The 24,218-nt window shown below is 39.2% G+C and overlaps 1 protein-coding gene across 3 annotated transcripts in view; it reads left to right on the top strand.

The window, feature by feature from the left end:
- Positions 1–23,162, top strand: part of TBC1D8B (TBC1 domain family member 8B) — a 43,427-nt gene extending 20,265 nt beyond the window's left edge. The window contains exons 8-21 of one of the 3 annotated variants that reach the window (XM_075512707.1): positions 1,307–1,456; positions 4,425–4,575; positions 5,956–6,170; positions 6,593–6,710; positions 7,868–8,153; positions 9,839–9,968; positions 13,357–13,455; positions 14,628–14,696; positions 14,912–15,152; positions 16,049–16,114; positions 16,418–16,501; positions 17,388–17,444; positions 17,764–17,864; positions 18,213–23,162. In XM_075512707.1, coding sequence (XP_075368822.1) covers positions 1,307–1,456; positions 4,425–4,575; positions 5,956–6,170; positions 6,593–6,710; positions 7,868–8,153; positions 9,839–9,968; positions 13,357–13,455; positions 14,628–14,696; positions 14,912–15,152; positions 16,049–16,114; positions 16,418–16,501; positions 17,388–17,444; positions 17,764–17,864; positions 18,213–18,623 — 2,178 coding nt within the window. In that variant the 3' untranslated portion in view covers positions 18,624–23,162. The remainder of the gene's footprint in view (positions 1–1,306; positions 1,457–4,424; positions 4,576–5,955; positions 6,171–6,592; positions 6,711–7,867; positions 8,154–9,838; positions 9,969–13,356; positions 13,456–14,627; positions 14,697–14,911; positions 15,153–16,048; positions 16,115–16,417; positions 16,502–17,387; positions 17,445–17,763; positions 17,865–18,212) is intronic. The other 2 variants (XM_075512708.1, XM_075512709.1) reach the window with 2 other exon arrangements.
- Positions 23,163–24,218: the final 1,056 nt, after the last annotated feature.

Below are 24,218 nucleotides of genomic sequence, written 5' to 3'. Positions count from 1 at the left end.
CCTGTTCCTAGGAATAAGGTTGTGTAGTCTTAGTAAGAGTTCGTGTATCGTTGTCAGTGTTTTGCTGTGTAATGGAATACATTTATGTTTAAGCCTGAATCTAGACACAAGATGGGTAACAATGTCTACTGTACCTCTAGATTTCAAGTTGTCTAAGTCTTTTTTTTTCTCTTTAAAAAATCATGTTCTCATCTGTTGCCTTCAGACCCTTCACATTAAAACAGAAGTCCACTAGTCTGATGTAAAATGTGTAGCTGTGTCGGTTTTTGCCAGCTGACTATTTGACTCGGGAAGTTGATGGAATGATTGTAAGGTTGTTTCTAGATGTGAAGAAATCTGTATGTGTAGTTTCATGCATGAGAAATGAGAAAGTGATGACAAAACATCCCTAACAAGCATTACTTATTATAGTTGCTGTATCTCTTCCCTGAAGATTTTCCCCTGAAAAAAAAATTGAATAGAATCACTTTAGAGTAGCCTGTAAAGTGACAGTTGTAAGAGTGGAGAAGTGTACGAATAAATGTCTTTTGGTAGAAAATAATCAGCGTATCGGCAAAATCTCTGCCTTGCAATTTTGATTCTTAAGGGTTAAAAGGCAAAAATGAGTAATAAAAGCAAGATAGTTTGATATCAGCAGACATGCTCAGCTGATAAGGGTACAGCACAGCCCTGGGAGACCTGAGTGGTAAGGTCTGCTGCTCAGGGGCATTCCATTTTAGAGTACCTTATTTTGGGTTATATCTGCATTATATTGACATGCCATGCTAAGTCATGTACCTCTGATTTCAAGGTGTGGAAAAATAACTCACTCTCTGCCCATATGAAAGAGAATGTGTTAAACAATGGTGCTACTGTGAATGCATTCTATTCTGGGTTCTTTTACTTTGTTTTCCATCAGGTTTTGAAAAACAATCCAGGTTCTAATGCTGGTTTTTAAATGTTCTCAGCATTTCTGTATAGTTCAGTATATGGCTCCATTTAAATTAATGTTTTTCTTTTGACTTCAGTGGTGATGGATGGTCAGGCCTCCCTATCTATTACTGTTCTCATTATGAATATTTGTCCTTTCATTATTAAGGTTTTGGCTGTAGACATGCATTTTTTTTTCAAGTGCAGCCTCCTGAAAGCCCAGCTGTGCAGAGCAGGGATTGCTGTTTTTCATTTATTTTGGAAGTTTGTATCTGGTACCTGTAACTTCATATCATAAACAACAATGGTCTAGAAGCAAAATGGTTTCTGGTATCAGTGCTACTTATTGAAGGATTGTTTGGCATTTGTAACTACTGCTGTTAAATTTTTTTTCAAGGTTGCAGCTAGTTCTGCCTCTGACAGTCCAAAGGATTTTGATGTGGGACCGTCAAAGATGGGTCAGAGAGATAACAGCAAAACTGTCAATACAGAAGCCCTAATGACTGTCTACCATCCGCAGGATGCTGAGAATCTAGACTCTAAAATGGTAAGGATAAAATGGCCAACAGTTTTTGGAATCTAACTGTAAAGGACTGAAGTATATTCAGAATGTATTCCAGCAAGGCTGCTGATTTCCTCTGGGGCTTTGCCAATCTTCTTTCATCTGCATTTTCTGTATTTGGAGTCCACAGGGTGCTTCTTCATGGCTCCATTCAATTTTCCGCTCATCTTGTTTAATAATGATATGCCTTATCTTCATGGAGCTAATTCCTCCTGCTCTTCCACCCCTCAGGGAAGAGTTGGCTGTTTGTTTTATGATAGTGAACATGTTTCCTATCTATCTGAATTGTCAAGTACAAAGTCACTACAAACTCTTTGGGAGAAAGGAGAATGTTATCAAGAAATTGACTTAATTTCTTCCTTGCTTCATTCTTTTGGACTTCTGTCTAACAAAGTTATGCTCTGGAGAATGTTTCTTTAGAATCGTTTTTGCAGTAGGACATCCTATTTTTGCTTCTCCATAGTGTGTGCAAGAAGGCAGAAAGGTTTTGTTTTAAAATTAAGTCTTTCAGTAAATTAAGATATGGGATTTTTGATATCAGAAATATCAGAAAATAAGCACGCTTTGGGCAGGAGAAAAGGGAATCCAGATTTTTAAGTTCTGTTTTTTATATTATGTTGAACAAAAGTGGACAAAATCTACTTTTCATTTCGCCACCTTTAACTGCTTTAACAACGTTAAATCTTACTGCTGCATGCACAGAAAATGTAGTGGCAGTGTTCACCCTGTCTCAGCCCTGGAGCCTCGCATGAGTTGGAGCACCTGATCATCAGTAGCTTTGCTTCAGAGAAATTGAATTGCATTTTAGGTGCATAATCAATAGTTTATTAGTAATCTTGTACTTTACAAAGGATCTGTTTCACTGTTTCTGCTATCTCCGCCTCCTTCTACTCTGCAGGTAAAAAGCCTGTAACTTCAGTTTTGTCTGAATGGGGAATTTTTGCCAGTTTTCATTCTGTGAAGCAGGTTTTACTTACATGGCTGGTCCTACTGAAGGTCAGATGCATACAGTGTTGTCTTCTATGTTGACAGAAATTGCTACTTTGTAAAAAGGTTCTATCTGATGGATAAATATTTGATTAAATGTAAAACCTAAACAGGCATAAGTGTTTTCAGCTATTAGTTCCCCTCCTTAATCCAACTAGACTTCATTCTCCTGCGAATTTTCCTGATTATTGATTCTCTCCTAGTGCTATGTGGAGCTCATGTAAATAAACTGACGGAAGATTGAGAAAATGTGGAAAAATAATGACACTGTGCTCATGCCATCCCTTTGTGTGCTTTCCAGATGCATTTGTAGCCATTCTGTTCCAAATCTGTCAACTAATATAATGCAACAAAGCATGATGAATCAAAAGTGGAAGCAGGCTGTTTTGCCTGTTGAGTTTCTGTGGGATATTATTCCATCTGTAACAGAGTTAGTACATTTTTATTGCTGTTAGCAAAGAACAGTTCATAGATATGTTGAAATTGAAGTATGTTAATTTATCAGAATAATTAAGCAGGTATCTGTGATGGGTGCGTTGACTTTGCAAATAATCACTTGCTCGATTTCATTGCACCATCATGGCCAAATACTTTTTCTCATAGTTTGTTTGTTAGAGCTCTCAAATTAGCACAGAGAAACCTGCCACCACACATAAGCAATCTGAACCTTCTCTTCACCCTGTCTTTCCTGGTTGTCTTTTTTACTGCTTTCATTCAATTTCATCTTTTTTCCTTCTTCTATTGATTTACTCTTTACCAAGAAAATGTTACGCTGTTTATCACAAAGCAGCAATAAAAAATGGGATATTTTAAAATTGGCCCAAGTTACAATAAGCAGATTTGTTTGTATGTATGTATCATACAAACATATATATATATATATATATATATATATATATATTTACATGGAAATAGCTGAAAAAGATCTTACAAGAGGAAGTTTTAATGTACCTCTAATTTTTTGCCATAGAAATGATATCAGCTGTTGAATTTTCTTATCCATTATGCTGGCAATGCATTTTTGGAACGCCTCAGGAGAACTGTGATGGCAGAATTTGTCTGCACAGTTGCACCTTGCACTGGCTGCTGTCTTACTGCTTTATCACTGTGCATTCACTCCCTTTAAATCCCTAGCGCTTCGTGGTCCTTTGATAATGTAGTTTTTGCTGATGTGGTGTCAAAGTTGCAAATGGTTCAATCTAGAGGTAACAAATAGGGCTCTCTACCTATCGACTTTTTAAAAAAAAAAAGTTTAGCAGAATAGTGAACAATAAAACATAACAAATAGATGGTGATGACTTAATTTAAAATGAAAATCCAGCTTGCATACAGTTACTGCTGTTTACAGGTTGGAATCATGCTCAAGTGGGAAGTAAGGAAAAAGCTGAACTTAGGAGTGGCTTGAAAAAGGCAAAAGGGATTGATTGTTTGCTGTCTTAATACACTAACAAGGGGGCTTCAAGTGAAGTTAGAAGGTGGCAGGCTTGTCTGAGTTCAGAAAACAATTTGCAGGGAAAAATCTGCTGTGTGTTGTTAAATTCAGAGAGGTTGCCTCTGCTGAGGAGGTAGGTGCCTGTGCTTCTATTTGCTGGAGGATGGAGGAGGATTTTGCAGATGTTTGCCTGACCTTACTGTCCTGTGGCACTTACTGTTGGTTTCTGTCAGATGGGATACTGGATTAGGTTTACCTGTTGTCTGATCTGGAATAGACATTCTTGTAATAATATACTTTAAAGAATAGTAGGTCATGTAGGAGATTGCATTGTATGCCAAACTTATACTATGCACAGGTTAGATTTTGCTCTGATTTACATTGGCATTCATTTCACATATCAATATGGATGCCAATGCTGTCATTTCCAGTTTATATATCAATATAACTGAGAACAAAATTTGGGTCTGTTCTCTGAAACATGAGGGAAATTTTCCAGTTGCCTTAATGCTTGTTGTCTTCTGCTTTTCATAGTTGAAAGAAAAAATGAAAGAACAGTCCTGGAACATCCTCTTTGTCGAACGTGGACATGGTGTCAGTATGTTTCGAACAAAGAAGACTCGAGACCTAGTTGTAAGAGGGATCCCGGAGGCATTAAGAGGAGAGCTCTGGCTACTCTTCTCAGGTATTGCATAGCAAGTATAACCGATTCATTTTGTGAACTCTACTATATGGATGTTCTAGTTACTGATTGAACGTAGTCTGACAAAAAAATACTCTTACCTCTGGCAATTTTTCCAAATCTTTCTGAAGAAAGACACTTCAGAATGATGAACAGGATAATTGTTTTGCATTGATTCAAACTAAACCTGCACCGCTTCTTTGATAACAAACTCGATTGAAAAATAACAATAAGAATACATGCTGTTCCAGGGGACAATCAGTTTCAGCAAAGCCTCTTTACTTGCTAAAAAGAAAAGCGTGTTTGTGGGACTGTGTTTCAGTTGTTTTGATTTAAGCTTTCTGAGAGGATAGCGTTACCAGACACACAAAAAAAAAGTTTTCCTGGCAGAGAATTTGGCCCCAGTTATCGGCAGCTCTTTGCTGTACACTGTTGCTTGGTTTAAAGAGTGAGATGTACAGGAATTGTGGACTTTCTTACACATATGGGATCTCTTGCCAAAGCTCTGAATGTGCTTTTGTGGCTTTCTTCTGTAGAGCACACCTATGTCAGAGCACTTAACTTGAGGAAATGGAGGTCCAGGGAATTAAGACACTGCTTTACAACACCTCTGTGTGCTTTCTATTCCTGTTCACTGAAACCCTTAGAAAAGCAGCAGCCACTGACTTGATGAAGGTCATACAGGAAACCTGTGTCAGATTCAGGAAACGAGCTGCAGATTTTGAGGAGCCACCCAGGACCTTATCTGCTAGCTGTACTCATGGTGTTCCCCTGGGCAGAGCTTTCTGCTGTTCCAGAGGATCTGTTTATCGTAACAAATGCGTTTTATACTCTTCATTCAGCCTACTGTATGGTAGTTCCTTTTGAGGACATGTGAACATGGATTTATCTTTGCTAGTGTTCTTTGAGCATTTACATAGGCATTTATGCTTCTGTTACCAGACCGATATCTCTGTCTTGGAAGGTGTTGACATAAAAGTTATGGAATTAATCGGGTAAATATCAGTCCTTTGCCTAGTTTTTCTAATCTGTTTCCAGCTCTGCAAATGGAAAGGTATTGTGTTTGCCAGAAAACTTGGGTAAAATTGTAGGTGAAAGGAAGCTTCCCCCCACCCCCATGAAACAAAAAAGTAAGTAAAAATCAACTTTATAATGGAAAGTGACTTAGAATTCTTCCAAGCCTTATTTTATTTGGCTTTTCTGTTTTCATTTCAGAGTAATTCCATTAATTTCAGTAGAATTACTCTGATACATTACTGCAGTAACATCTGGAGATTCATGACGTACCTCAGTAGTCACCAAAAATTTTTATACGAATTGCAGACAATCATGTAGATACTTTATTGTTGTCCTCTAATACTGTGCAAAACAATGTATTGGCAGGTGCTGTAAATGATATGGCATCCAACCCTGGTTATTACACTGAGTTGGTGGAAAAGTCCTTAGGAACGTGCACTTTAGCTACTGATGAAATTGAACGAGATTTACGTCGCTCCTTACCTGAGCATCCTGCTTTTCAAAGCGACACAGGAATTTCTGCACTCAGGAGAGTTCTTACAGCTTATGCATACAGGAATCCCCAAATTGGATATTGTCAGGTACAGCAGTTTTGAGACTCTTAGTGTTGGTTGTCTAAATATTAGCTCATGATGGCAGTATAGTGGCACCTCATAAATTCAATCACATAAATATGTAATGGTTTCTTGCTCAGTGGTTCACTTACTTTGCTTATTTCATCCCACTGTGTAACATGAGTTTTTACATTGTACTTGAATTTGTGGATAAATGCTGTCATGTCCACTTCATATATACCTTTGCATTCTTACTAGACTTTTAGCAATTGAAAGTATTTTTATGTAGTTTAAATACTATGCTCTCTATTTAATAATATAGATGTAGAAGTCTTATACTGGGTATGGCTGTAAAGTGCTTTCAGAAGTATAAATTTTAGCAAACGACAACAGTTGTGTTTTCACCACCTTTCCTTGTAAATGCTTCCTTTCCTGTTTAAACGTTACAGGCGATGAATATTTTGACATCAGTACTTCTGCTGTATGCTAAAGAGGAGGAAGCATTCTGGCTTTTGGTTGCTGTGTGTGAAAGAATGCTACCTGATTATTTCAATCGTCGAATCATTGGTAACATCTGTCTGTCTTTTTATCTATTTAGAATTGAATGTATAGAATCATAGAATGCTTTGGATTGGAAGGGACCTTTAAAGGCCATCTAGTCCAACCCCCCTGCAATGAACAGGGACATCTTCAACTAGATCAGGGTGCTCAGAGCCCCGTCCAACCTGACCTTGAATGCTTCCAGGGATGGGGCATTGACCACCTCTCTGGGCAACCTGTTCCAGTGTTTCACCACCCTCATTGTAAAAAATTTCTTTCTTAAATCCAGTCTAAATCTGCCCTCCCTTAGTTTAAAACCATTGCTCCTTGTCCTGTCACAACAGGCCTTGCTAAAAATTCTGTCCCCGTCTTTCCTATAGGCCCCCTTTAAGTACTGGAAAGCTGCTATAAGGTCTCCCCGCAGCTTTTTCTTCTCCAAGCTGAACAACCCCAACTCTCTCAGCTTGTCCTCGTAGGAGAGGTGCTCCAGCCCTCAGATCATTTTCGTGGCCCTCCAAAATGATCATTCTTTAAGAATAAATGTAAGGAATGAGCTGAAGGCTGAACAGGGGAGAGAAACTGTTGCATTTGGTTCAGTATTGTGAAGTAGACAATGGAAGTTACAGAGAAGGTCCCAAGACTTCTCCTTAAGCAGGATTGGATATGATTTTCAGATATTGTCATTAGTCTAGGCATAACTACTCAGAAAGTAGTCAATTAGACTATTATACTGTTCTTTTGGAATTATAACTGCAATTCATACTATTTATTTGAAACTTAGTCAGCTTAAATAAAGGAAAAAGAGTTACTCCAGGTCCAGACTTACTCTTTGATCTTATACTCAGTACTTGCAGGTGTGTATGCTAGAAGAAAATTGGATGCGAAGTTTCTCTCTAATTGCAGAGAGGGTGTATTGGCTGTCAGGAGAATCATTGGAAGTAGCCACGCTCCCACAAAAGCACTAACACACTTTACAGCATGCAGCAAGGCTCTGGACCCATGCACAGAGTGCATAGCTCCCGACATAGGGAGCGAAGCCAGTGGTTTCATGCAGCTAGGCCTGTGTTTGCTTTTACAACAAGGTTGCGTTAGGACAGGGGCTTGATTTCTGGCCGGTGCTCTGAGAAAAGTATGCTTCTCTGTATTAAGATTTGGGTGGTGGTTTTGTTATCCTTTCCCTGCAGGTGCCTTGGTAGATCAGGCAGTGTTTGAGGAGCTCATCAGGGTTCATCTGCCTCAGTTGACAGACCACATGACGGACATGACTTTTTTCTCCTCGGTCTCTCTCTCCTGGTTCCTTACCCTTTTTATCAGTGTGCTGCCTATTGAAAGTGCAGTCAATGTGGTGGACTGTTTCTTCTATGATGGAATAAAGGCAATCTTGCAGCTGGGTCTCGCAGTGCTGGAATACAACATGGAGAAGTTGCTAACTTGTAAGGATGATGCAGAAGCAGTCACTGTTCTCAACAGGTATCAGTGTAACTGTTATTCTTATGGGTTGCGTAGCAGCTGCTATAATTGCAAATAGATAAGTCATTCTGGGGTAGCTGAGAAGGCATCTGGCCAAGACTTCCAAAGGCTTCAAAGGAATTAAGTGTTCATCTCGGGCCAAAATTCTGGAAAGGGTGGCTGGAAGGTGTGCCTGGATCCTCTGAAAATCCCATCCTCCATTAAGGTTCTTCTAAAACCATTGCCATTTTGTGTATTTTAAAGTAAAAGCAATGTGTCTTTTGCCTGGAATGTATATCACTTATAGAAGGTGGCTTTCCTTAATGATGAGGTAATCTAGAGCACACTAAGACCGTTCCAAACAGGTCCTCAACTTAATGACAACAAATTCTACAGCTCAGTTCTTGTAGTTTAGGCTACTGGCTCCTCTGCTGCTAATGGCTTAAAATAGAAATAAGACAAAAAAATTGCAATGAGGACAATCATGACCAGGTGTTTGTTTTAGACTAGCATTTGAAGAATAAATTCACATATGCAACATAAAGTGCATTTTAAACTGATGTATTGCAAGCAAAACTTGCACAGTGTTTGCTTCACTACCTACCTAAATTCTGTTGTTGCTGCTGTGATTGTGTATCAGGGAGTATTAAAACAGTAAAATGACTGTGCTATAGGAGTCGCCAAGTTATGACTGTTAAGAACTGATAAGAAGAATTTCCTTTTAGTGAGACTTTTAAATGTTGCATGTTTGAGTAGAGTAGGAGCTACAGAATTAATGAGGAGAATGTAATTTTTATTATAAGAGACCATGCAGCCTGGTATTTATTGTAAACCCTAGCTGTACTCTATAAACTGTACTTATTTACATATTTAACACTTACAAAAACTAACAGTAAGAGCACATTCACCCAGTTTAAATATATTAAAATTTAAAATCTAGAAGTGTGGTGAAATTTTAAATTTAACTTGAACCAAACAAGCTGCTCTTTCCCAAGATTTTGATGATTATTACAAACTCCTTTTGAACCCTTGCTTTCAACATTTTATCTGGCTGTAACGCTTACGTTGCACAGTTAATCCAGCCTGCAGCGTGCCGGTATATTTAAAAAATGATTACAGTAGTTTGCCTCTCCTCAACAAAAAGGAAGCTATCAGTCTGTAGATATGTGTTCCTTGATGTTGGCAAAGGAATTGGGCAGCGTCCATAATGGATCTGTTTAGGCTGGTTATGTAGGTATGATGAATAAGTGCAGATCAGGCATGGCTTGGCTTATGTATCTGAGGGAGTTAAGACTGCCTCAGTCACAGGACAAGCCTCTTTTCCTCTCTCCCAGTTGTGTAGTACAACCTTGCTAGATGGATTAGAGAACCAGGGGAATGTGGAGTGGAAGGGACCTTGGCAAGTCTCTAGTCTTAACTTCCCAGTCAAAAGAGGATTACTGCTAGCACTAGATCAGACCAGCCATGTTATTGTCTAGTTGGGTCTTAAAAACTCCAAGGCTAGAAGCTCTACAACCTTCTCTGGGTAGCTGGTTCCCATGGTTTTTATATCTTTGCTACTATTACAAGCATATTTGTGCTACTCATGCTGATATTCTTTGCTATTTCCCATTCTCTGCGCACTTTTTCTTCAGTAGATGCTGATGTTATCGTTTTGTTGTGATAAACTGGTTCCTGCTGATTTCTCGTGTGTTTGCTTTGTGCAGATTTTTTGACAGTGTCACTAACAAAGACAGTCCTTTGCCTCCAGCTGTGCAGCAGGGCTCCAGCCTCAGCGATACAAAGAGTGACCATCCAAAAGTGGACATTACTGATTTGATCCGAGAGTCAAATGAAGTATGTGTTCTTGTGGGTATGTTTTCGCATCCCATGCAGTGTTTATGTTGCATGGGCTATGTTAAAAATAGTGCAGCTGCACTGTACAAACTAGAGTAGAAAATCTCTCTAGCTTGGTAGAAACTGGGCTCTGTATTTTGTTGAGCCTCACTGAAAACCTTATAGGTTATGGGATAGGTTTGTTTTTGTATTGTTTTGGTTTTTTAACTGCCTGGAATGTGCTTGCTAGGCTGTCCTGAGTGGAGTTCCCTAGGTTCATCACAAGTCATGTATTGCCATCCCTCATTCACTTTATTAGTATGTCAACTAAATGACAAAGTAGAGCAGAAACAGCCCTTGCATTTACTAATTTGAGAGTGATTACTGCACATGGCAGATAGTGGTAACCTTTGACATAACAACCAGTGCAGGAAACTGTGTACTTTAGTTTCTTGTACGGTTTAAATGAATGTTTAGAGATGTGCTGGGTGAGGAAGACCTGTTATGATCTTTTAGCACTTTCTTTCAATTTGCAAGTTTGATTTCTGCAGTGTCTAGCTTTGCAGCTCTGCACTGGGGAGGAAATAGGTCTGACTTCTCCTTCTCCTTTTGTCCTCAGATTTTCATGAGGCGTTTCCTTCTTTGGCATGATTTTTGTCAGGGTATTAATCCACTTGTAGATAGGTCTCTGCTCAGCCCACCTGAAGTGAAAGGCAAGCTGAGAGAAAAGATTTGTTCACATTTTGTTTTTTCTATTAGCTGGTTTCTTTTATCTATATGATAAATTATTTTCCTTTTCTGATTCTCAGTCATATGTTTCTAGTGAAAGATCCACAATACATCTCTCTTGGAAAAATGTCCTGGCCTTGACTGAGAAAAGATTAATTAACTGTAATTTTTATAATTTAGGAACTGTCTCTTTTGATTTTTATGGAAAAGAGGGCTTTGCCTTTAGTGGGGTGAACAAAGACAAGAATCAGAAATTCAAGTTCTCTTGAAGTGTCTTTATAGCATTGGGCTAATCATATAAAAAGTCTGTGCTTCTGCTATCAGTATTGTTTCACAAGAATGTTATACTGAAGAATCGTATTTGTAAAGTGCTTTAAGATTCTTGTAAGAAGAGTTGCAAAGTATTATGGGTCTTTCTTGTCATGGTGCGATCTCATAGTGAGGATGAACACTTGCAGAATAAAGAACAGGGATGGTAGATAATGAAGTGCTCTATATTGCATTCTGAAGTGTAAGCTGAAGCTTTCAGAGGTGGAATCAGTACTGAAAGACAAAGCAAAAGAAACTCCCTTTCTTCTTCCCCTGCCTTCACAGGCAGACCAAAGCAATAGCCTCTGATTTGGTATGGCTTTTGAACATTGATTTGGGCAGATCCTTGAACCTGAATCTCTCACTTCCAAGTTGACAGCCCTGTTCCTAGGCCCATATCCCCATTTCTATCTCATAGCCCCATTTTTGGATGCAAATTTTTATCTTCAGTTGAAACTGAATTTCTTCAATGCTGGTAAGTGTCACAACCCTTTGTTTGAGAACTGCTGATATAAAGTGAGAGTCAATTTCCTTCTCATTTTGACCAGACAGTTAATTTCAACACAGTTCTGTTCGCGTGAAGTGTTTTCTTTTCATATCGCTGTGGAAGTAAAATAAAACAAATTTTGAAATGGGAAGATTGCTGCAATGGAGAGTTGTCATTCTGCAGATAGGTCTAGTTACAAATCATGAATAAGTGAACAGAGATGTTCTTTGTGATACTGTTGCTTTGCATGGGTGTTCACAAGATAAATGAGATTAAGTGAAAAGATATGGAGTTGAATTTTAAAATTATGTCCAGTTTCATGCCTTTATGACTCAGGTGCAAATGCAAGACTCATTCTTTGGCAGTCTAATCAGATATGAAGAAGTCATGTGTAACTAGTGTATGGAAGAACGTGTAACATTTTATCACATCACACTAATTCAGAGTTAGATTATACATCTTGTTTGTATTCTTACTGAGGCCATTGCACAATATCAGTGCCCAGAAGCCAGACCAGTGAATGAGTTATGATTCAGAGATGCAATTTCTCTCTGCTTCCTCTTTGTTCCAAGTGAGAAGTATGCTGGTAGTTGTCTTCACAGGAACATAGAAATACAGTTCTGGAAGAGAACCCCACAGGTCATCCAGTTCAGCTCCCTGTCCAGCATACACCCAGATCATCCTTGAAAAATGTCTAACGTTGTTAAAACTCTTCAACAAAAGAGAATCTGCAAAAACTTTAGCCCATTGTAGGGTTTCTCTGCCCTTGTCAGAAAATATCCTAATATCCAGTATATTTCCTCTTGGATGCTCATAAAGTGCTATTGAGGATAGTCAGTTGCAGTTTTCTCTGCAGGTTGTTGTTCATCACTTACCCTTTCAACTCTGGTCTTTTCTTTTTCTAGATTCAACACAACCAGTTCCTCTAACCTTTCCTCAAAGCTTATGTGCTCAGACTCTTTATGACTGTGTTCCAGTTTTTCATATCTTGTTTAAAGTGCATTGCCGAAAATGGGAACAAAACACACTGTGGAAAAACTTCTGAAAGTCCTGCCTAGTTTGGTGTTTTATCACTCATTTGTTCTCAAAGTTTGTTATTAGGACCAGTTGTGCACGTGGTGATCGTGGTTAGGCCATGTCTTCCTGGTTGCATGTGTTGCTGAAGGGTGTCAAAAACCTTACAGAAGTAAAGATGTATCCTATCCGCTGCTTCAGTTCTACACACTAGACTCAATTTCCTCATGTGAGGAAATTAAATTGATTTCACATGATCTTGATAAAGAATGTTGGCCCATTTTGATTTCTCTTATCTGTTTATTTTTAGATTTTAATTGTTTAATAATTTGTTCCATGATTTCTCTGGGACTTTCTTTCTAGTTTTTGCCTACTATCCCACTTTTCTGTAAAGGTAAATGTATTTATTCTACTCCAATGCTCAGACACCTTCCCTGTCCTTCAGAAATTCCAGAGGTAGCTAGGAATGGTTCAGAAATTGCTTTAGCTAATTTCTAAAGTTCACTAGAGTGAACTCCAAGCCCTGACAACATACACATCTTGGACTTTGCTACCCTGCAACAGTAGTCACCATGTGAAGCAGAGTTGGATATAGAGCCAACACATGGTAAAATCCCTTCCTTTGTCTTCCCACACAGTGAACTACTCCAGTTTCTTCTTTCTCCACCACTTTTTGAAACACCTGCCCTTTTAAAAGTTACACATTTTAGGGAGAATGTTAGTGCTCTAATAAATGATTTTTTGCTCAGAGTTTCTGGGATCTTCCTTTGTGTCCATACCTGTATTGTACTTAGATGCAAGAAAGACAAAAATATCTGCTTGATGTGTCTAGCAATAGTTGATTTCATGGAACAATGCTTTTCTTGTTAGCGATATGGCGATATTCGCTATGAGGATGTTCAGAGCATGCGCTGCAGGAACAGGCTTTATGTGATCCAGACGTTAGAAGCTACGACCAAGCAGAATGTGGTGAGTGACTTGGAAGAGCTAAACCCTTCCCTCTGATAAAATTTGTTCCCTGTTGGAAAATTCTGAGAAGAGCTACATTTTCCAGGGCCAAATATATAATTTTATATGCTGAAATCCTTCTTGTCTGCAGGGTGTCTGTTAACTGAGGTTTGGCCTGTGATGTTTTCAGTCTGTGAATCACAGCATGGCCTTCTGGTCTCGTTACAAGTAACACCTTCACAGACAACTTCTAAAGGCTGGCATATCTCTGACCCTTTGCACTGACTGGAACAGGCTGACCTATATTTCTGTCTGCTGTTGTTAAATTGTGAATGCATTTCTCTTAGAGGCATAGAGCACTGTAAAATGTCCACAGTGCTACAGTAAAACAATTAATCACTTGCATTTTTACTCTGGGAAGCAATCCCAAATGTCACTATTGTACTGCATTTAGCAAGAGTTGCTTTTTGTCTGTGGTGTGTGTGGATGTCCGGTAATGCACGTGTGGTGTGGTAGCTCTTCAGCTGCCAATATCATCCTTTAAGTTCAGACTCCTGAATGAAGGTGCAGGTTGCAAGGTGCTTCCTTTACCTATTTTCTTCAGTGGCTGCTTTCCAATAACTGATGATAATACTAGTCTATTTAACAAGCAGTGCTTCTTTCTGTAGTAAGTGTGGCTGGTAGCAACTGATACTAAATGCTGTTGGTTGTGCTAAATTCATAACTGTTGTATTTCATTTTACAAAACATACATATTGTGAAGATGGAACCTGGTCTTGTAGCTAACTCTGTTTTAAAAACCTGTGAACAATATTTTTTTTTTTTTAATTTAAAAAATGAGGATTCAGCTTCATTGTTGAGAGCTGAACATGCATTTGCCCATTATAAAGAAAGCTGTACGTTGTATCGTTACAAATAATTGAGTTTTATCTCCTGGGTTTCATAGTGTAGGCTCCATGTATGCAAGTAATGTGAGGTCCCATTTTTTGGGAGAAATTATTTCTTTCAGTCTATAATCTTCTGATTGCTTTTAAGAAGAAGTTATATTCTAACTCCTAATTGTAACATGCTAAAACCTGGAATATTCAAACAGTGTCTTTTAATGTAAGGTTAAGTATCCCATAACTTTATTTTACAGGCTTATTCCAAAGAGGGAAGACTCATTAATTAATTTTCTCTTAATTTTGTTTCAGCTACGTGTTGTGTCCCAGGATGTAAAATTCAGTCCTAGTGATCTTGAAGAGCTTTATGAATTATTCAAGGTAATGTGTCATTTTCCTCACTTACCAAACATCCATCTTAATGGTGGACTGTGTAATGGGTGTGAAACAGTTTTAACAAATTGAGGTAAAAGCTAGATTCTACATATGTTTTACATGTCAGCTTTAAATCAAATTACACAGTTAACTTCCAACATCTTTCACCCAGAGAGAGTTGTTGTTTCAGAAAAATCTAACATTTTATCCTTCTTTTGCAGAAGGAGCACTTTCTTTCCTGTTATTGGAATGTAAATAGTCCTGTCTTGCAACATCATGATGCCAGTCTGCCGTATCTCGACCAGTATCGGATTGATTGCCAGCAGTTCAGGGTTCTCTGTCATCTCTTGAGCCCTTGGTCACACTGTGCAAACAGAGACTCACTTGCATTGTGGACATTCAGACTGATAGATGAGAGCTCCGATTGCCTTATAAACTTCAAACAATTTGCCTGTGTCCTTGGTATGAGAACAACACATATAAGTAGCAGATTCACAAGGGAACTCCATCTTGGGAGTAGTCCTGGAGTGTATCACCTTCCATACACTATATAAAGAGCCTAAGGAGACTAGTCTCTTAACTTAGGGTTAAATAGTCTGATTTTTATCATGTGACATTAAATGTGAAGACTGTTCAAACGGCAAGCCAAATGCTCAAAGTATATTTATAAGCTTGAGAGTGGGAGCTACACTATTTAGGTGAATGATAAAAGCTTTAAGTTATGGAACTGTGCTCTCATTTTCTTGTCTGTATTTCGCCATGAAATAGCTAACACAAGGCTTTACAGACTAGTAACTTTTCTGAGACATTAATCCCCTGGAGAATAATGTCCTATTTGAGATTAAATTTAAATATGGCTTTACCATGAAAATATCAGAAAATTAGGAAATGGTATGATCTCATTGCCCAGCCTGTTTGGTTGATGATAAATGCTTCCTCATACTAAGCCATCTCATACACAGATCGTGCAAGACGAGCAATGCCTTATATCTCTGGGGAACTGAAAGTTTTCTTGACTTACTACTCTGTTCCTTTCATCTTGTTCTCAAAGTGGTATTGTTCAGGAAACAAAAATTTAAGGGAAAATGCTGAGAAGACATTAGTGCTATATTTCTTTGGTGCTGTGGCTTCATTTTAGTAAGTCATAGACATTATTAGTGTTCTTTCCTCAGTGTAGGCAAACCCCAGGCTCAGCTGCAGCTCAGCTGCCTTCCTTAAGCTTCATCTCTAATTATACTCCCTGTAAGATAGGACACATGTCCAGTTCCAATCTCCCTGGGTTGTATTTGTTTAGGTTAAGAGGGTGTTTTAAAGTTTGGTCCAGTTGAACAGACTGTCTTGCCTCTTTCCTCTAACAGATACCATGTATAATGGAAGTTTCACTGAGAAACTCAAGCTTCTTTTTAAGTTGCACATCCCTCCAGGTAAGTGAAAGGCTGTGGCATTTGGGGAGGGCTCTTCCTGGCTTTTATTATCTTTGCATGTTTTTTTTTCTTAGCGTTACTTTTCTTCCTCTTGTCACCAATCCTGGCTACAGTACAGTCCGATAGCTGTAATACAGATGTGTATTTCTTCCAGAGTGATGTATTCTTTGGGAAGGACTTAATCTGTTCCAACACCATTTCTCTTCATAGGGACCATTTGTCTGTACAAAGCTTTTGCTTTTTATCACTGCTTTGGTAATGCTTGGGAGTCCCAAAACCACTTCATTCATTTATTTATTGCAGCTTTTACTGAAGTAGAATCTCTAAGCCCTTCCAAAGGTGATGATCTTTCAAAAGAAGAACTGATCCACTTCAGCCAACTCGGTGGTAAGTTGCAGAGTGTGATGCTTTGCCTGCAGAATATTAGAAGGAATCTATTAATTATCTTGTGGTGAAAAATGGGGAGCTCTCTTCTGAAAACGAATAAATCCAGTAAATCATATCACTGTTAACAAGAATCCTCTGTGAAGATCTTCTGTAGATAGTTACATTTTCGTGAAGTAGTGTAGAACTTGTGGATAGCTGGTGTGATGATTGGATTCAAAGGCTACGGGTGTTTACATGGAGATAGGGGAGTGTATTTGGTCAGCATTTTTCAGCATAGCAGGCAACCTGTTGCAGTGGTTGTTGAAGTGATGGCCATTTCACTTTACATTCAAGGCATAAAGGGAACATATCTCCTACCTCAAAGAATAAAATATCCAAATCCATAATTATTTTGAGGCACATAAACAAGCGTTTCAAAACCCTTTGCTTCCATTTTAAACCAAGTAAGCTGAAAAAAGTTCTGTGGTGTCTAAGTTTATGGAGTTGATAAAATATTCTGTTTGGAAAGCTGTGTGGTTTTACTACTTTGGAAGACAGATTCTTTTTGGTTTTTAAAAACTATCCGAAAGTACTTTATCAGTAATATATGGGTACTGTTCTCACCACTGTTCAAGACACAGGCCATGAACATTATGAAGATTATTTGCTTGATGTAACTGATTGCAGTTTCTTTTGTGACCTCCAGCCTCATGGTGGCTTCTATTTTTATAGAAGGTATACAAATCTTACCATGTGGTTTCTTCTCGGCCTAATCTGTCTTGAGAACATAGGGGTCGGTGAGGGTCTCGCACCTTAAGGAAGGAATTTTTGATAAAAGGAAATGAACCATTGGTCCTCCTTTCTCAAATAAATAACTCTTCCTTATTTTTCTCCTCCTAAACTGTAGTTTCATCTGTTGGGGATAGTCTTGAAAGTGATTCTTTGAAGAGCAGCCCAGAAAAAGGTAAAGAATCCTGGAGACACATTGGGTAATTGTGTGTCTTTTGAGGGAGCAGAGCTGGGGAAGTGTGTGGTGGCAAAGTATACTGAGTAACGTCATCTCTAGCGTAGTGCTAACATTATATCCACTTTTATAAGTATAGTCCTGAGGGGCGAGAGGGTAATGAAACTCTGATCCTGTTTAGTCCTTGGCCCCACCACTCTATTGCGAAGGAATGACATTGAGGATGCCAGTTCTTTTTCTCATCCTCCCTCATGGGAAGCTGTTCATTCTTGTTTGTTAACCTTTTTTTTTTTCTTTTTTTTTGTCTCTTTTTGTCAAGTAGGGAAGGGGAAGGTTGATATTCAGGCATATCTGAAGCAATGGCAAGATGAACTTCTTAAAAAAGAAGAAAACATTAAGGATTTGCCAAGAATGAATCAGGTAAACTGTCTGTCTGAGTCTTATTTAAGTCTGGTTTTGACTGCTGTTTATCCTTTAAGTCCTGTTAGTAGTTTTCTAAAGGATTTGTAGGATCCCTTAAATTTCAGACCTTCACATTAATCATTAGACTGTGGTTTTTTAGACTGCTGTAACTGTAAGCTTATGAAGAGAGGGACTTTCAGACACACTTAGGTTTATCAGGGCTGGTCCGCGCCCATATTGTCATTAGAGCAGTTGTTGTACCAGGTGCCTAGCAGCAGCAGGCGCTGGATTGGAATCTCAATGCGTAGTGAAAGAGGACAGTTGTGTTGCTGTTCTCTGAATAGTCTCCTCTATATCTCTCTGTAGTCTCAGTTCATCCAGTTCTCAAAAACTCTGTACAATCTGTTCCATGGGGATCCTGAGGAGGAACTGTTATATCGAGCTGTAGCGGTGGTTACCAGCCTCCTGCTGAAAATGGAAGAAGTTGGGAGAAGACTGCAGAGTCCCACATCCCCAGTCAAAAGTCCAGTTGCTGTTACGGAGGTGCCTGCTGAAATCCCCAGAAAAGGGCAGGAGGAAAGCAGCTCTGAGCAGACTGAAGGCAGTAGAGCACAGAGTTTGAGAGGGAACCATGAATGGTCTTTTGCCTTTGAACAGATTCTGGCATCCTTATTAAATGAGCCAGCCTTTGTGAGATTTTTTGAGAAACCTCGTGACATAAAAGTTAAAATAGAGAGTGCTAAAAATTTACAACTTAAAGCAAGAACCAGAGTGTAATTTTCTTTACCTTTGACTCTGAATTAACCACATAAAGCGCTTACAAATGAAGGTTGTTACTATGGAAATTGAGTCTGGTGTTTACATAGGGAATGGCATTTGAAGAGTTAGCTTTAAATATCAGATTACTGGTATGTAATGTAAATAAAAATAGTTTGAAGCACAATCACTTTCTTGCATTGTTCATAAGTTTCACTCCAAAAAAAGGACTGAATAATAAACTGTCTTTACCATGTTATTAAAATATGCAACATTGCTTGGAAATACTGGATGTGACCTATTGCAAACCTATCTGAATGACAGCTGTTACAGTGTGTGCTCTCCAGGTTCATTTCTATTACTGTGACAAAAGGAATGACTTCCAGCCATTTTCACTTAAAAGGAGTATCGACAGCTTAGAGGTGATCTTCCAGGTTAGTTTAATTAGTTATTTCCAAACTTGCATGTGGACTGGGATCAAAGCAGGATGAAGACTAAGAATAGAGGCTATGGTAGGCACAAGAGCATGAGGTTAGAGAAGAAAGTTGCGCTGCTCTCAGTTCCTCTGCTTTGGTGTTACCGATGGTCCTGGACTCTTGCAGATTCCAGCCCCTCGTCAGCAGTTTGCAGACTGCATTCTCCCAGCCTGCATCTCAGTTTTTGCAATAAACAACTGGTTTCCTGCTTTTCTAGCTCAGCCTATCTATGAGTTCTCTTTCCTATTTTCATACCAATCCTCCTACAATACAGGTGAAAAGGATGGAAGCTTGTTTGGTCATCCAGGCTGCACACAGATGCAAGAGCTAGTATAGATTGTTGAAATCAAGGGAAAGCAGTGGCTAAATCTGTCTGACCACGTGGTGGTTGTCATTCGTCTTGTAAGAGGAGCCATTGTTGGCTTCTTAGGAGCATGTTGATGAAATCTATAGTTTTGCTTGCGTTTGGAAAGCCCAAGCACGGACCATGTCTAGCTGCTTCATAGTTAGCTGAATGCTGACTGTTGAACGGCTAGGGGCAGATTGCAGTTGCTCCTTTGACTACTCTGAGTCCACACCTCAACCTAGTAATTATTCTTTCTTTTCTATAGCTCTCTGGATTATTGCTGCTGTACTATTTTCTATCTGCCAGGATTCATGGTAACAAGAAAATCCTGTGGAATCTGACTTGAAATTTTTAATACATAAAAAAAGATAGAGTAAAGATCCTGTGGAGGCAAGCTCTGACAGCATTAATGCTGATAAATGTTGACCTTGAACCTTCAGTAGCTGGTGCTAGGATGGGTTTAGAGAAGGAAGGGAAGAGCTTGTATTTTAACAACAAAGTAGACTGGGACTCTCTGCTAGACTAGTTAAAAATGGCTGTTTCTAAAGCCTGTATGACAATCTTTCTCTGCAGAGCAGCATTATTTTTATACTGTGCGTGTTTTTTGTAAAGAAGCAGAATGGGGATGGTATAATTCACTGAGGCTTTTCTTGCAATACTAATATGAATGAAGAATAAAATGAAATTCTGACTTGTGTTACAAGCACTTGGTGAAATATCATCATTGCAATTGGTGTTAAAGTTCCCGTGCTGCTTCTAAAGAATACAGTTTTGATCGGGAGCAATGAATTTATGAAATATTTCTTCTACTCTCCCCCATACTCTCAGGTATTAATGTAAAATGAAGTTTTACTGAATGAACAGTAACTCCAAAAACTATATCATATATGTGAGAAATGAGGAAGCTTTTTTCAGAAGCCTTCACAAAGTAATTACACTTGATACAATATAATACTGATTTGTATTTTTATGCGTAAAATAAAAAAACTAATTTATTCATTCATATGGATATGTTTCTGAGGCAAAGTAGGGCAACACTGTGTTACTTTTAAAATGTATTTACTCACTGTTTTCCTAATGTTATTTTAGAAATACAAAGCAGATGATATTGCTGTTCTAGTCCAGGACGTACTCAGATAAGGTTTGCTCAGTGAGTAATTCTTCTGCAAATAGCCGTGATGAAATTAATGGAGCCCCATGAAAATAGATGCAGCTGCCCATCCAAAAAGCTTTTGTAGGTTTATGATGGATATTGTTAATTTCAAGAAGTAGTCAAAGCTATGAAGTATTTGCTAAGCAAGGTAGCACAGAGATATGAAAGTCTTAATGACATTTTTTGGTTGAGAGCCAAGATGTTAAGATCTAAGTACAGGAGACTGTGCTGAAGGAACCTGCAAAATACAATAGCCTTGTGACGTTACTTGGTTTGGTTATGCAAAACTGAGCACCTTTTTTAAAATACCATTTTCTATTAGTGTCAATCCAAGAGACTGTAGAGCCGTTACCAATTATGTAGTAGCTTGTCAGCTATCATGTCTATGTATAAAGAGAGATTACCAGCGTATATATATATGTATATAAAAGTAGATTTAAGGTGAGACGTTAGGGTGTGTAGGGGAACGCTAACTTTTATTAACTGCATGGATTTTCTGTTCAGTTTGTTTATATTTTTTCCCAAAAAGGGTAATGTCTTTAAATTGTTCCTGTAATACGCCTGCAGGTTGATCCAGCAAGACTAGTCAGAGTGGCCAGGCGTCCAGCCTCAGCAGGACGGAGGGTGGAGCAAGGTCGCTGGCAGCACTCAGGCCACTGCCTAACTGGCAGGTTCTTCCTTTGCAGCCTGCGGATCACAGGCTGATCCTTAGGGGAGATCTACATGTAGCAAATGCCAGCAGTTTCCAAGGAGCGTGACCCAGAGGTGCGTTTGCTGGGCTGCTTCCACAGTGTGCCATAGCATTGAGGGACACTTGTGCTTTGCTTGAGACAGAGCAACTCTGGCGTTAGTGTCTAGCTCCTTTCCTTCCCTTTCCTACTGTGGAGATGGGCTGGCTAACAAATACGTGCAGGCTTAGCTGGGATTGGGAGAGCTAGAGCGATAGAAGCTCTTTCCCTCTCTTCAGTCCCTTCACTGTAAAGCTCTGCATAGTCGGGGACAGAGATCCCCATGCGATACAGCTTTTTGGCCATCTGAAGCTCTTGGTGATGCAAAGATGAACCCAGATTTACATCACATTGCATTAGGACGCTGCAGGCGTGCACACTTCTGTTGCAGGAGGTAAGCTGCCACATGCAGCTGGGAATTAAGCAGAAGTGCTAGCAAGGAGTCTGGCAGTTGCAGAGAGTCTGACCCAGAATTACTCAGCTACTTCCCAAGGGGGGGACTTTCCATTCAAATTGTAACTTGGAAGTTCTTAGAAGTGTTTTTGAACTTTGAACTGTTCATTCACCCACAGGAAGCAGCGCGGTTAAGTGAGTACTGATGTGTCATTTCACGTATCTTATGTTATTCCTTTTCTGTAACAGTTTTCATAAAGTTATCTTTTAATTTTTTTGGTTCAGTCGTAGGAAATAAATGAATGTGCATCATTCAGTACAAAATAGACAGTCATAGGTAGGATACAGATTGCTAAAACTAGTGATGCTGTTTATGCAGTTTTAAAATTGCACTACCTGCTGCAGTGTCACCAGTGTGACTTGGCAGCTATGCCATGGTTATTTACCCTGAAACACTCTCAGTGGCTGTTAGCGTAAGCCGCACAGTCCTTTCTAGTGGCTGGGCCATTGTTATTGTTGCTATGCACATAAGATGCCTTTTGTCAAACATAATCGTTAGCCCAGGGGGATGGCCAGCAGAGCTGCGACGTTCCCCCGGTCCTGCACTACCCAGCGTGCTGCTCGGGGAGCCTGTCGCCGTTCCCGGTGGCAGCCCTGACCACCACGGGGAGCTGGCTGCGTGACCGCTTTGTGCGCCGAGTTCAGGGCTTGAACGCACGAGGTGAGGGAATAGCTTAGCTAATAGTAATAAAAATACGAGCCCTTTCCACTATGGAGGAGAACTGCTTGTAATTCAATCGGTAGCCTTTCCCGGGACATGGAAATGGTCGCTGCCATGTGATTCAGAGAAAGCACTCTGTGTTTCCGTCCATTCCAAAACAAGCCACTGGTTCATCACTCTAATGGCTAGATAATAATGTATTTTTAGAAGAGTTTGCTACCACAGTGACTAAGAAATAGCTGTGTGTTGATTTTATTAGAAGTTTCTCATCCAGTTGTACCATACAAGGTTCTTGATTGCAATTGCAGTTGTTATCTGGACTAAAACAAAAAGAAATATTCCACTTTGTTTCCAGAAAAATAGGCTATTTTGTCTTTCTTTTGCTATAGCTTTGTCACTTTACCAAGAAGGCAACACGTTTGTGTTGGCAGGTTGGCTTTTTATACAATGTATTGTATGCAGAAGTACTGTAAGACAAATGGGATGTTAAATAAAAATTTGTTTCGCCTAAGAAAAAATAAAAATATCTGTGTTTGAGGCACTATTATTTCTCATGATGGACTGTTTCAGAAGTTCCTTCAAGAGCATTGGTCATGTTAAAGCCAGGTTTAGTCAGTGCTTTCCAAAGCAAGGACCAAGCCAAAAACCATGCTAGGACACCAGCCTCCCCAGAAGTGGAGGAAAAATGAAGAGGAGACGCAGAATTTTGAAGCCTGGGACTAGTTTAGCCTCGCATACAGCCTGAGCTTGCTTCACTGCCGAGACGGCAAGTGAGTTAGCCCAGGAAGAGTACTGTTACTTGTTTAGTAAAGCATTTACAGTGTGCAGACACGTCTGCACTGACTCAGATGCCTTGTTCTTTCTAATTTATGCATTGCCCCTATTGCTTCTGGGCCCTGGTCATGGAAATCCCACTCTCCATCTTGAGCCCCATCCCTTCAGCTGTTTATACGCGTGTATACGCGATGCTGCTGCTCTTGTGCCTCCTGGAGAGCGAGGAGCAGGTTCTGAGCCCCAGCAGACCCATACCACCCAGGGAATAACAACAGCACATACTGTGTAAGAGGTCTTACAAGTATTATTTTATTTCTTCCTTTTTTTTTTTTTTTAAAATACTATGTACAATCTGTTTAAAGCTTGTCAAAATGCACGGGCTCCCATTCAATGGAGCTGTGCAGGGACATAGATTCAAGACAAGAATAAAATCTTTACTGTTCATCTTCATAAGACACTTCCTTTTTCCCATTACAAAATACTTTTAAGAATAGTAACATTTATAAATGTATCTATATTCAACATCATATAAAATAAACCAAGATCTATACTCAATTCTAAGATTTTTTCTTATTTTCTTTTTTTTTTTTTTTACACGGAGTATATACAATATATACAGAAACTTTTCACTGTGTTTGTCAAACCAGCCTGATTATACCCACCAGGCTTTAGCTTATATGTACAAATATGCTAAAAGTGCAAGACTTTATTAATTAAAGCTGCCTGTGTTTTCAGAGGTCTGGAATTGTGTGGCCTATATATATATATTTATGTATAGATATACACATACATACATATATATGTATATTAAAAATACATGTATTTGTATATCTATATATATAGAGAGAGATAGTATATAGGTGCTTGTGTACTAGAAAGCCTCAGAACGTTAATGACTAATAGGTCGACACTGACACTGGAGCCCAACCCCGACGCAGGCGGCATCGGTCACGTTCCTACCCTCCGCTTGTCACCAACAAGTCACGCTTGTGTTTTCTTGTAAGCACCTGGGGGTGTGTGAACCA

Source organism: Mycteria americana, chromosome 10 (genome assembly GCF_035582795.1).
Source record: "Mycteria americana isolate JAX WOST 10 ecotype Jacksonville Zoo and Gardens chromosome 10, USCA_MyAme_1.0, whole genome shotgun sequence".
In the NCBI taxonomy this organism is placed as follows: domain Eukaryota; kingdom Metazoa; phylum Chordata; class Aves; order Ciconiiformes; family Ciconiidae; genus Mycteria; species Mycteria americana.
Note: the sequence above shows the minus strand (reverse complement) of the source record. Positions and strands in the feature narration are given on the sequence as shown.